This window comes from Magnolia sinica, chromosome 5 (genome assembly GCF_029962835.1).
Source record: "Magnolia sinica isolate HGM2019 chromosome 5, MsV1, whole genome shotgun sequence".
NCBI classification, from domain to species: domain Eukaryota; kingdom Viridiplantae; phylum Streptophyta; class Magnoliopsida; order Magnoliales; family Magnoliaceae; genus Magnolia; species Magnolia sinica.
The window spans coordinates 21,143,528-21,156,974 of NC_080577.1; the positions used below are offsets into that span (position 1 = coordinate 21,143,528).

The following is a 13,447-nucleotide window of genomic DNA, read 5'->3' on the forward strand; positions in this document are numbered from 1 at the left end:
CCCATTGCCACGTTGAGAAACTGATGGACGGAGTCTATTTGTCACGTGCATCTCTGTGGGCCCCACATAGCTTCCGACCACATGAACTTTCTGCCCTCCGAGAGCACAGGCAACTCGCGTCCTATCAACGCTCACCTCTCACACAACCGACACCAGGCACGCATGTGAAACATGCTCTCCGCTCATTCCCTGCATATTCCTTTTCTGAAAAGAACTGTCCAATCATAAGGTTGGCGACACGAACGAGCACAAAATCAACAGACGGTGGAGAGGGATTCACCTGTTCGTGCACTTAATAACCACCACCAGGCATCATTCTTATTTTTCAGAGAGAGCATTATCGAGTGGGGACAACCGAGATAACCGGCTCGGATCTCTCACACGCATGCGACCCTGAATCAAGGATGGAAAGGGGGGAGTTGGGTACGGTAGAGGCAGTACCATTCGGTTTCTTTACTTGAACTGTGTACAAGTGGGGCCCATTTTTAAGTGATCCAAACCATTGATATCAGCATCACGGCCGCCTTTGACAGTCCAAAGCCTATACGAATTAGGGCCACCACCACATAAACGTCTTGTATCACTGAATCACGGGCCTGACTTGTACGAACTGAAAACTAGAACGTACCGTGCAACTCTCGCCCACGTCTTGATAACTTCGGAGTGCCTGCGTATCAACCATCTCACGCCAGAGTAAAAAACTAAAAATAAAAAATAAAAAACTCCCCGTTCTTATTTGTTGCGCATACAGTAAACTAGACACATGATCCGGTTGGCCTCAAGCTGGAAGAACCGCTACCTACAAATCTCATGCACTGGATGATCCTAGCCGTCCATTTAGTGTCCTTCCCCAATATTGACCATTGCCAATAGTCTTCTCGCTATCATCCATTTGCAGGTCAGTTATTGGATGGTTAATATCTTCTTAGAGATTTTTCTCGGCGCTGGTGAGGCACCGCGAAACAGAACGCTATCCATCTCACATGATTCGAGGTCTCTACACTAACACATCTATTTAAATATGATCACAACCGTCCATCACAACTGCCATCAAGAAGATAAATGGTGTATGAACATTCACGAAAATAATGTACCCGCAAATCCAAATATTTGTTACAATCACTTCCAACATATACAACTATTGTTGTTGTTGTTTTTCTTTTTCAATGATTTCCAAACTTACCTTGCGGGATCTACCGCTCCCTTGATCGTCGATTGGCCTTGATGATGTTGTCCCGGTATCTAAGCGGGCCACGGGAAATGGAACTTCTCCTCCCCAGCGAGCTACCCGGGCAGTCATGTGGGATCATACTGATTTCCTCGATAAAAATCCAGCCATCCCATTTCCATGCACTTCAACGGTTTGGACCTCTTCCCTTCTTCGATCCATTCTTCTCTTGCATCTTCTTCCTCTTCTCTTCGACTGTTATCCAAGTATAATCTGGAGGTATCACAAATGGGTCTTGAATATCTTCCACCCGGCTGCTGGGGCTGGGGCCTGATATCATGGAGGAGCCAGGGCGGTAAGGGGCCTTTATCCACTGAAGCCATGAACTAGAGGACTGTGGGGCTGGGCTTTCACGGCCTGTGAAACGGGGGTTGCCCGGGCTTGATGGAGGTGTGCAGAACTCATCATCTGATGGCTGTAGCTCTTCGAACTTTGTGAATGTAACCAGCACTCTGATAGTAGGAACTATCGGAATAGCAACCTGAAAGTAAATACCAGTGATTTTCAGTGACAATGTATGAAGAACATGAAATAAATGATAGCACATAAGGAAATGCAACTAGACAGGGCAGTGCCATTCACTTAAACCATGGAAATAAGGTTATTGGTGTTGTTTCCAATCAACAAACAAAAAATCCGTTAATTCAATCAAAATAAACTCAGTTGAGTGAATGGTGTGAACAAAAAGATATAATAAGGGTCTGGATACTACTCTTTCCTGCCAGATAGCACTGGTGTGTTGCAACTCACCTGCTATACATACAGCATAAACACATGCTAATCAGGTCCATACATCGTGGGCTCCACTGCGGCTGGAGCACAAGCCAAAAATCACCCAGCTTAAAAGACTTTAACTGTCTGATTTCACCCATTGAATTTGGAACCATCAACCATTTTCTTTAACCATCTACCCATTAGATGGTCACTAATTGGATGGTTCAGATCATCCAATCCATTAGATCGGGGCCCACTAGTTGGACAGTCTGGACTGGTGTGCACATGCAGTCCAGAGCCAGTTCACAACAGTTAGCAGTAGTTCAGTACCACTGGAGTCAGTCAAGGAAGATAGGCTTCCAGTGACACTCTTAGAACTGCTTGGATTGGTCAAAAAGGACCATGAGAGCTTGGGAATTGTTATGATTACCATGCGCATTGCGAAAACGAGAATGTTAAATTCAGGAGTGTCCACACCTGTTTTAACCATCTATCCATTTGATGGTCACTAATTGGATGGTTCGGATCATCCAATCTGCGAGATTGGGGCCCACGATTTGGACGGTCTGGACTAGTGTGTAACCAGTTCACAACAGTTGGCAATAGTTCAGTACCACTACAGTCAAGGAAAATAGCCTTCCAGTGACACTCTTAGAACCGCCTGGATTGGTCAAAAAGGATCATGAGATGCTTGGGTATTGTGCATATTGGGAAAACAAGAATGTTAAATATTCAGGAGTTTCCACACCTGTCCCTTACCACATGAAGAAGTTGTGTGATAAATTTCCCTGTTGAAGCATGCCAAGGCCCTGTTTGTATGTGCCCAAAAATGCAGGCAGCGGTGTACGTGAATCCATGCAGTTTCATCTTGAGGGAGCATGATGACAGATGCACCAAGGGCAGTTTGGCGGTTCAGCAAAAAATGCAGATAGCAGGTGTTCAGTAAAAGGGCCTAAAACATGGAAGCATGGTGTGCCGTAAAGGCCGTTACGTAAAGGTAATGGTGGCAAGCGTTACACGTTACGAGGTTGTCAGCCATAACCGTTATGGAAAAGATTACCCATGATTGCCATTAACGGCATGTTATGTCCTTATAAGGGCCATAACAGCCCCGTAATTGCCTGTTATGGGGCAGATACAGGTTTTCCATACTTTTTAACCAACATTACGGGGCAGATATAGGCTTTTCAGGATTATTTTTTTCAATAAATAATAAAATAATAAAATAATTAAAAAAAGAGACTGTAACGGCCGTTACGGGGGACATAATAGCCGTTAAGACCCATATCGCAAAGGTAACGGTGGTGGCCGTTACTGCCACTGTTACCGTTACAGAACACCTTGCATGGAAGAGATGAAAACAGCTCCTACCCACTTCCATGGATTCCTAAAATTGTGGGGTGACAAGGCTATCCCATCAGCAAAATGGAGTGCATCCAAGCATTTTTCCTCACTAGAAAGAAACTCTTTCCTTACCATCCACTAATAAGTCATTGATGGAACCCAAGCAAATGAACAAAATACAGCACTATGAGAATCAGTGTTTTAAATAGTAAATAGCGTGTAGCGTAGCGTTTAGCCCTCTGATGTGTGAGGTGTGAGCTACTTATGCTACACTCTACTAACAGATTTTTAATCAAGGTTGCACTTGGTTGCACCAATATCATGATATTTTCACCAAATTAATTGATTAATAATGAAATATATATTATTTTTAATGATGATATTTGGTGCAACCAAACGCAACCTAAAGTAATAGGAAGTATAAAGGTAAAGGACAACAAATCCGATTTAATACTGTTACTTATATTGAAAATAGAAAATTGTAACAAATCATTGAAAACATTAATTGATTTTAATGTTGTTGTGAAAAATAACTTATAACGTGAGCTACATAGTGTAGCATCGTCTATGTAGCATGCAGAGTATGCAAATTAAACATGTAATGTAGGCTACACACACGACTTAAGCTATTTTCATGAGCTATGTAGTGTGAAGGCTAAGCTACACGCTATATAGCATAGCTATTTAAAACACTAATGAAAATAGAGGTTTCATCAGTAAATTCATTTCTCTCCTCCTTGTCCAGCTGGTCACAAGGATGAAGGTTGCACAACCCGAGGTGGAAAATTCCATGTTCCACCATTCTAAATAGATACCCAAAACCCCGACCAACAATGGAGTTTTCAAAAAATCAAAAATAGAAAGCCCTTGAGAAATCTGCAATACCCACTGGAGTACAAAATGTGAAATCTTATCACCAGTCTATCGGCACTGGGTTGCAACCAATGTTTTAAATATTGACAATATTGGCCGATATATCCCACGATACATCTTGTATCCCACCTATGCGATACGAAATGAACAGGTAGTACCGATATATCCCACATGTTCGATGCGGTGAGCATTTTCAATTTTCGATCCCTTTTTGTTGAAATTATTCTAAATCAGTGTCAAATAATTACAAATCCATTGGTTCTTCATGTCTTGCATGAAAAATCATGGAGTTGGATCTTTGATTTCGATATCCATTGGTTCTCCATGTTTTTTTTCGAAATTTTCCTTCAACCAGTTGTCAATTGAGACTAATTTCAATATTTGAGTGTAGGTGGTCCGATTTGGGGAAATTTTGAGAAATTTTAAAATTTTCTCCAAATTGGTTGCAATGTTGCACTCCAAACATGAAATCAAGCATATATGAGGGCTAATCTACTGATTTGTTAAGCCCTTATCAACTTTCGAAAAATAAAAATCATTTTAATTAAAATTAATTAAAAAAACTTATTAAAATATTATTTTTTTTTGAAATTTCCCTTCAACCAGCTGTCAATTGAGACTAATTTTGAAGTATTTCGGAGTATTTGATGAAATGATCATCACATACACTCAAAATGTTGGGCATTCAATTTGAATATTGTAACATTAGTTCAGTCAGACAACGCATAGCTTAGGACCCTATACAAAGGACCTATTATGTGCACTTCTTTTTTGAGATGGTATGATTTAAAAGTGTGTTAAGGTCTTTTTTAACAATCCCTGAAATTTCATTGAAAATTTCAACTATTTTCCGAATGTTTCCCAAAAAGTGCAATAAATTACAAGATACAAATGATATATCCCGTGCGATAACTGATTCGTATATGTATCCCAAGGATACGATACATAACGAATACCGATATTTCGAACACCGGTTGCAACCTATACACTAAGATGTCCATGACCATTCCTCCCTATGGATTGAAGAGACCATGAATCGGATCAACTTGTGAATTGAGTCAGGACAGGAGAAGTTGCGGGCGACTAATCCAGGTCATTCAAAGTTGGGTATATTTGATCCTAACTCATGGTGTCAAACCAGATCGGACTCAGCCGAGCCCGATTCAACTCAGCTTAGTCTGATTCTCTCCTGCCCTACCTCCTGTCAAGTCAATAGTATAATCAAGAAGAAGAAGAAAACAGAAAGGAAGATTGTGCAATGAAAAAGGCTTCAGGTGTCATATTGTTCACAAGGGCGGCCCATATAAATAAGCTTCACAATAGGTGCGCAATGATCAAACTACCATCAATCGGTTACAAAGACAACAAGAAACCAAAAAAATAAAAAATAAAAAACCACACGGGTTAGTGTGGTTTTTTTTAAAAAAAAATTAAAGATATCACAAGGGTTAGTAGTTAAAAAAGATTCAAGCAATCATTACCCAAAAAGTTGGGATGAAAGGAACAGGGTGCTTGTCCAATTCTAAGCTCGTTGAGATCCCCAACCGTTACATGTTGATGTTCTACAGAGCTTTGAAGCTTGTGTACACCACACATTTACCAGCATGGCACAGACACGAGATCTAATCCATCCATCAGGTTGGTCCAACATTCTGTGTTTTCCCAAAAATACAATCTGATCCAATCAGCATTCAGGCCCCAATATTGGAAACAGACGGATGGGTTAGAAAACTTCAGCCACATTTTCCAGAGCTGTATATTTATTTTGTAAACTGTGGCCAACCTGACCGGTGAATCAACCTGATTCTTGGGCTAGGGCATCAATAGAGCAGTGCCGTTCTGATGGATGGATGGATTGGATCTCAGACCTATCATGCCATGCGGGCACACGTGTAGCATGTACGTGGGGTTTATTTATTGCACATGTGTGGGTTTCGTAAAGCTCCGCTCTGCATATGCGTACTACAAATGCCCAATGACAAGATACTAAAGCCTCAAAATCTTCTAGCTGCTCCAGTGAAGCAACATGAATTGCTGCTGTTAGTTCCCAAAATACCCCTAATCTCACTTGATCTCCTCTAAGACCTCTATATTTAAGAAACTTTGAAGTTTCACCTGATCTCCTCCGAGACCTCTATATTTAAGAAACTTTGAAGTTTCTTAATTCCAAAAATCGCCTCCAAAGCGGTTGAAACTACACTCCAAATAGACCTAACTATTGGTTTCTCTGCTCATCGTTGTGTCACTATCCTCTTCCTGTCACACCTAGCCATTGTTTGCATCTGTTTTCATCTGGACCACTCCCACAAAGACAACTCAAAGCAACCATGTCATGACAGTTTGCTTGTGAGAAGAATCCACCATCGACCAACTTCCCAAGCCGGTGCCACAATCCCAACACTATACCATCGATTAAGGGGATAGATGTCCACCACAAAACAGGATCCTAAAGCATCCCCACTCTTCTGGAGGATGGAGAAATCCAAACTGAAAATTCAAATCCATCTAACTTCTCTTCTTCCAGTTCAAGAACAATACACCCACAGTTACAGTCTCCTACTTCGAAGATTAAATTCACATTATCTAAAGAGCATCAACCTCATTCAAAGATTTCACCGCGACCTAGCAGACACTTTTCTGCATATAATTCACCTCAATAAAAGACAAAGTCACCTCACCGTTTTCCACTATCCAGACAAAGTTCTGACCGAGCAACATTCAAGTTCCTTGTCACCCTTTGATGCTTCCTGTGCAACAATTACAACAGAAGTCAAAAATCCAACAATCGCTGAACTAGAACCCCTTTTGGACAACCTGAAATATCTCTGGCTCTTTAAATCGTAAGAGAGAGAATCAGTGTCCACCAGAACAAAGAATCCTAAAGCATCCCCACTCTTCCTAAGGGTGGAGATTTCTAACTCAAGATCCAAAATCTTTCTAGCACATAGAAGCATTCACAATAGACCATAAACTTTTGTAGGAATTCAATTCACCTCAAAACTGCAATTCCAAATCAAGAACAAAACACTCAACAGTTCCACTCTCCTCCCTTGAGGATTCAATACGCCTCTTCTGATGAGCAACGATCTCATTCAAAAAATTCACCCCAACCTGGGTGATGCTTTCCACATATTATCCAACCTGGGTGACACTTTTCACATATTATTCACCTCAAGAAAAGATGAACCACAATTCTCCGAAACTGGGAGTAGTTCTGACCAAGCAATATTCAAGCTCCTTGACAGCTTTGAGCCCAACTAGAGCCCCCTTTCAGCTAGCCTGAGAGAACTCTGGCTCTTTAAATCCTAAGAGAATGAATGTGTCCCCCTCAACAAAGGATAAGAAAGCATCCAAACCATCCCCGAGGCTGGAGAATTCCCAACTAAGAATACAAGACCATCAAGCATTAAGAATGGGATCAGTCATCAACTTCTCTTCTTCCAATTCAGTAACAAAGGACCTGCAGTCCCACTCCCCTCCCTGAGGATTCATTCAACTCCTCTGAAGAGCATCCACCTCATTCAAAAATTTCACGTCAACCCAGATGACGCTTTCTGCATATTATTCACCCAAAAAAGGAAGCTTCCATTCTCCACAACTGGGAAAATTTTCAAACGAGGCAAAATTCAAGGTCCTTGTCCTTTTTGGGATTTGCAACCCAACAATTACAATGTGCCACAAAATTCAACAATTAACCAGAAAGAGACTTCCTTCTGCCAACCTGAAAGATCCCTTGCTCTTTATGGATCAAGCGAATGAATCAACGTACACCTCAACAAAGGACCCTAAAGCAGCCCCACGAGGGTGGAGAATTCCAAAGAAACAATCCAAATGAATCCAGCATTCAGAATGGTGCCAGGCATTCACTTTCTTCTTTCAATGCTCAAGAACACCCATGGTCCCAATCCTTCCTCAAGGATTCAATTAGCCTTCTCTGAAGACAATTGACCTTGTTCAAAATTTTTACCCCAACCTAGGTGACAGTTTCCGCATATTATTCACCTCAGGGAAACAAGAAGCCGCCATTCACCACAATTGGGACAAATTACATTTGAACACTTTGTCAGCTTTAATGTTTCCTACCCAACAATTATAACAGACCTCAAAATTCCAACAATCAACCAACAACAGCCCCTCCGCCAACCTTAAAGATCTGTTCCTCTTTAAAGCGTAAAGGAGCTTATGCCAAACTAGACTCAACTACCTATCAAGAGTCTCACCACTTTATTGCCTTACCCCCATAAAAATATCTTAAAAAATCTTAATGTTGAACAAGGCGTGAAGGGAAGACGCATAGGATTCAGGTGCGGAAGTGGGCAAGTGTCCTTTTCAAGATTATGGCAAGTATAAATGGCTAGGAAGTAGAGAGTTTGATGTCCAAATTCAAAGAGGGAGAGGCACCCACTAGGCGGTTCCAAAAACTAACCTTTTGTTCCTCCCTTTAATCATCTAGGGTTCAAATGAACAATTACATGATCCCCAACAGCTTTGAGTTAGATCCATCACGATTAACCATCGGTTGAGAAAACCCTAAATACACAACAATTCACGCCACAAGCCTTATCACTCACTTTCCTAATAAGCATCACCAGACCATTTGGCACCTTGGATTTGGAGGTAAATGAGTGTATTTCAAATCTAAGTAGCTACTTTTTTGCATTTGGCAGCCCTAGATTTGGAGGTAAATGGAATTGGAGGCACTTCAAATACACCCTTTTGGTGTGCTTTGAAATCTCAGCAAAATGTTGGGATTCCAATGTAATCCAAATGAATTGCCTTTTTTGGCTCTTTTTTAAAAGACTGGAGAGTTGTGCGGGTAACGAAAGTGTCGCCAGCCTATTAATCTATTGTACACGTGGCACGTTGATGCCAAAACAATCCAATTATCGGCTGCAACACTAAAATCACATTAATAGAATGATCTGAACCATCCAAACACTGGACATCTAAATGGACGGTTAAAAAAGTCAATGAGTCGCTTGTTTGTAATCCTTACCTTTGTGGCCCACCTAAGGCTTGGAATTTCCTCATTTTTGCCAAAGTATATATTTCAATGGGCTTATTACAATCATTCTATCAAATATCACATATATATACTAATTTGTGATATGAAAATTGATTTCGTTAATCAAATCCAAGTCCTGTGAATATACTAAAGAATTCCAATGCATTCCAAATACAAGCACCCAAATAAGAAGATTTAGATTCCAGTGCATTTCAACCAAATACAACCGAAGATTTAGAAAATCACCTTGGTTCCAACGTAATTGTGATTTGGATTCCAATGCATTGCAAATCCAAACTCCCAAATGGGCCATAAATACACAACCCCTACACAACAATTCGCGCCACAAGCCTTATCACTCACTTTGCTAATAAGCATGACTTGACGGTACATCAAGGTTGCAATTCCAGCGATCGACAAATCTAAGGAGCAGGAATTGACAACCCACCATTACTCCTACAACTTTAGAACACTTGCCAAAAGGAAAAATGGCTACTCACCAAATAAGAACAAGAAAAATCTCAAAACAGGTTCACTATTCAAAAATCATAACCCTTTCAACAAGCATGAAAACCTTGGACTCTACCACCTTTTATAATGTAGTGTTTTTGCGTTTCTATTCCAAGTCCAAACTGATGAAATGTACACCTCGTATAAAAAACAATGATCTTTCTCCACTTCAAGCGATAGACACTTTCACAGTGTTAAGCATTTAGTGAAATCCAACCAAAATTGAAGGTCTATTTGAAAACCATGCAATTAATCAAATATGATAAAAATGGATTTTGACTTGTACCATCTTATTAACTAAGATCCATACTAACCCAAAATGCAAACCAAGAGTTTGTTTAGTAAGGGATTAAAAGCAATTTGTCCAATATCGAACTAATGGCGGATATGAATTCTACTTATGCATCCTAGGAGAAAAGGTAGTCATTCAAAAGAAAAAAGAAACATGGAATGACAATCATGCACAACTAATGAGGATGGACCAAGAAACATCGTCCAATTCATCAGTGTGAAATTTGAATATGGAGATCAAAGAACAAAGAGGAAGGCAGATAGAGTAGATGAAAATCGAGATAATAAATCAGCTATATCATAAGTTTCAATGTTATAGTTGAAGTCACACACCTTAACTGGAAATGTTCCTGGAGGAAGCTTTGTCGTAAGTAGTTCCCTTAAACGGCGTATTGCCTTGACCTTGTTTGCTATAATGTCAAGCAATGGCAGAAGTTCCTCAGTCTGAAGAGGGAAGTTAGGTGAGAGCCATAGAATAGGCCTCAATCCTTTCTTGTACTCACTCTCACGGCTAGTGTCCTTGCGCCTCTGTCTGGTTTCAGAGCTCGTAGCAGGCTTTCTCAAATCTTTATCCCTTGCCCTTGGGTGATCCTCTCCCATAATGGAAACTTCCACAGAATGCCTTCCCGGTTGGCCCTGGAATTCATTAGGAGATTCCCCAAGGAGATTGCTTACCTTCTCATCAACACAAAGAGAACTTCTTGGTGGGGCAATCTTCATTTGTGCTTCATGTTTGGAAGCCCGCCGCCCCCAGTTGCCAAACCACCCCTTTTTCTCCTGCTTCACCTCGCCATTGCTGCAAACACGCGCCGCTTCAATAGGGATATCCCTTTGTTGATAGCAGCTGTGTCGGGGCCCAACAAAGCCATCAGAGAGACTGTCGTCGGCTGAGTCCGAAGATTCCATTTTGAGGGCAACCTCCAATTGCCTCCGTTCTTCATCCGTCAAGAGGTCCCCGTACTCCTCGCTCTCAGTATCATTCTCATTCGGGGACAAGAATAAATCTTCATCCGTTATGGCTCCAGGGACCCGCCTGGACTTGACACTCACAACCACATGGTGCATGTCATAAACCTTGGCTTTCCATGGTCCAACCATCTCTGTCCTCTCCTGCCTTCTCCATGTTAACTGTGGCAAGAGCACTGACTGTGTTACATCAATCCCAGGCCTGAAAATATTAGTCTGGGACATTGCAGCAACTTCCTGTTGGATCTCGGCTTCAGTGGCCTGAGAACCAGCACCGTCTAATGCATTCATCACCTCCTTTTCCTTATGTGAAACCATGCAGAGGGACCCAGGTGGCACCTTCCCGTCCTCTGACCCATCCCCAAGAAACAAAATACTCTGATCCGATCGCTGAATCCTGAAACCGTCAAAACCAGCCAAAGTCATGTCTGCTCTCAAATTCGACCCCCTCTTCCAAATCTTGTAGGTGTCTGAGGGTGCAATCCTCGAAATGAAAGGGATCACAGAGCTCTCGAAATTGAATGTAATCTCCATGTAAAAATCTCTCATCCTCTGCATCGTTGCAATCACTCGAGGCAGCCGCCTACACCATTTTGCCCATGCCAGCGGCTGGTAATGCCTGACTATTATCTTGGCAATTGCTTCTTCCCTCAGGCAAATTGCTTCCTGGAGAGCGCTCCAGCCCTGCTCATTCTGCAAGCTCCAGTTCGCCCCTGCAGCCATCAGCATCTCAATTGCAGTCGCGTCCCCGAGTTTGACGGCAAGATGGAGAGGGGTCTCTCGGTTGGGGACATCCCGACGATCAATAACAGCAGAGATTGCATCCGCCTTCTCTTCCTCAGCCAACGAAGCAGCCTCTGTTTGTATCTCAGTCGGGTCACGGAGCTTCGGAAGAGCGGCGAGTATGCGCCGGAGAGCTGCATAATCCCGGGTAGCAATCGCTTGATGCACAGGACTCTGAGCATATTTTGAAACATCCATGCCTGCTATCTCTCTAGACATCAAAATGGATCGAGATGGTTGATGCAATCAGACCGAATTTTCACAATGATACACAGAAACAGATACTAAAATATATATTTTTACAATCTAAAAAAAAAAAAAAAAAAACTCCGCGAAGGATAAAGCTCTGCGATGAATACGATCAGACCCAATTCAAAACCAACCAATTTATAAAAAAAGAAAAAGAAAAAGAAAGAACCTGCCTCCAAATGATCAAAGAGACAATAAATCAAACCCAGTTCACAATCATCAACATAAGTAATAAACACTCACAACGAATCTGAAACAACCGAAAAATCAAACCCAATTCCAAATAGAACCACACAACAACAACAACAACAACAACAACAAAAAAAAAAAAAAAAAAAAAAAAAAAAAAAAAAAAAAGGGAAAACCCACAACACCCACCTCCCAAACCAACCTGAAACAACAGAAGGAATCAGACCCAGTACGAAATCACCCACAAAAAAGAAAACCCAACTCTGAAATTTCAGCTTCTGTCACTCCAAGACTCAATTTTGTTTCCAAATGGGGAGATAAGAAGAGGAGAAAAGGGCAGCCCCAAAAGTATCAAAACCCCACTTTCCTCTTCCAAAAGAAGATAAAACAACAGATCCCTGTGGTTTAATCTAGACCAGACAAACCCAAGAACATGCATGTGGGAGACTGGAAAAAGAAATGCTTTGAGGAATCTGATAAAGAAGCGGAAAGATGCAGAATCAAGAAAAGAATACAAGAAAAGAACAAAAGCCAAACCATCCAAGCAATGAAAACTCGTTACAGGAAGAAAAGAACAATAAAAGGTAGAAAATGAGAGAAATATTACTTTCAGAGAGAGAGAGAGAGAGAGAGAGAGAGAGATACCTCTCTCTACTGCAACTGGGATAAAATAATGAAATGGGCCATTGCAATCTCTGCTGGAAGGTGCATGAAAGGAGCTCAGACGGCCTGTTTTAATAAGAGAGAGAGAGAGAGAGAGAGAGAGAGAGAGAGAGACGTTGGCCAAAGAGGAAAGGAGCATGTGGAGGAAGAACTTTCCTTCCTCTATTTTTCAATCAGGATCTGTTTAAAATACGCACCGGCGTGTATTACGCATACGCGGTTCCAGTCCACTTATCAATCGCCATTACAGATGCACATTACGCCCACCCGCGTACTCTAGGATTTGGCGTTTACTGCGGTAACTTTGGTCAAATACATCCCGATGTATTACTCTAAGAGACATCGAGATTATATCCGTTGCAATGTGGCCTTTTACAACTATACAAACCGTTTATTTGATATTAATCTCCTTATATGTGAGATTTTCAGAAATAAATTTCAAATTGCATATTTTGAACCGCTGATTTTACAAATATTATTATGACCGTTCATTTCCAAAAAAGGGCAATTTATGCTTAAAATAGTCTATCTAAATATTTTTATTGATTTTATATCTATTTTAAAAAGCGATAAATTTCATATAAACGGTTCGGATCATTTTAAAATTACATAAATTCAAAAGTTAAAGTCCT

At 41.1% G+C, this 13,447-nt stretch overlaps 1 protein-coding gene across 2 annotated transcripts; it reads right to left on the reverse strand.

Annotated features, from left to right (window-relative positions):
• Positions 1–1,050: 1,050 nt before the first annotated feature.
• Positions 1,051–13,012, reverse strand: LOC131245710 (uncharacterized). Of its 2 annotated transcripts, none has more exons than XM_058245336.1 (3): positions 12,798–13,012; positions 10,299–11,914; positions 1,051–1,709 (listed from the first exon to the last, which is right to left on the reverse strand). In XM_058245336.1, the coding sequence occupies exons 1-3, from the start codon at positions 12,952–12,954 to the stop codon at positions 1,356–1,358; spliced, it is 2,127 nt and encodes a 708-aa protein (XP_058101319.1). In that variant the 5' UTR covers positions 12,955–13,012; the 3' UTR covers positions 1,051–1,355. The 2 variants fall into 2 exon arrangements, with proteins under 2 accessions (XP_058101319.1, XP_058101320.1); XM_058245337.1 differs by having other exon boundaries at positions 10,299–11,925.
• Positions 13,013–13,447: the final 435 nt, after the last annotated feature.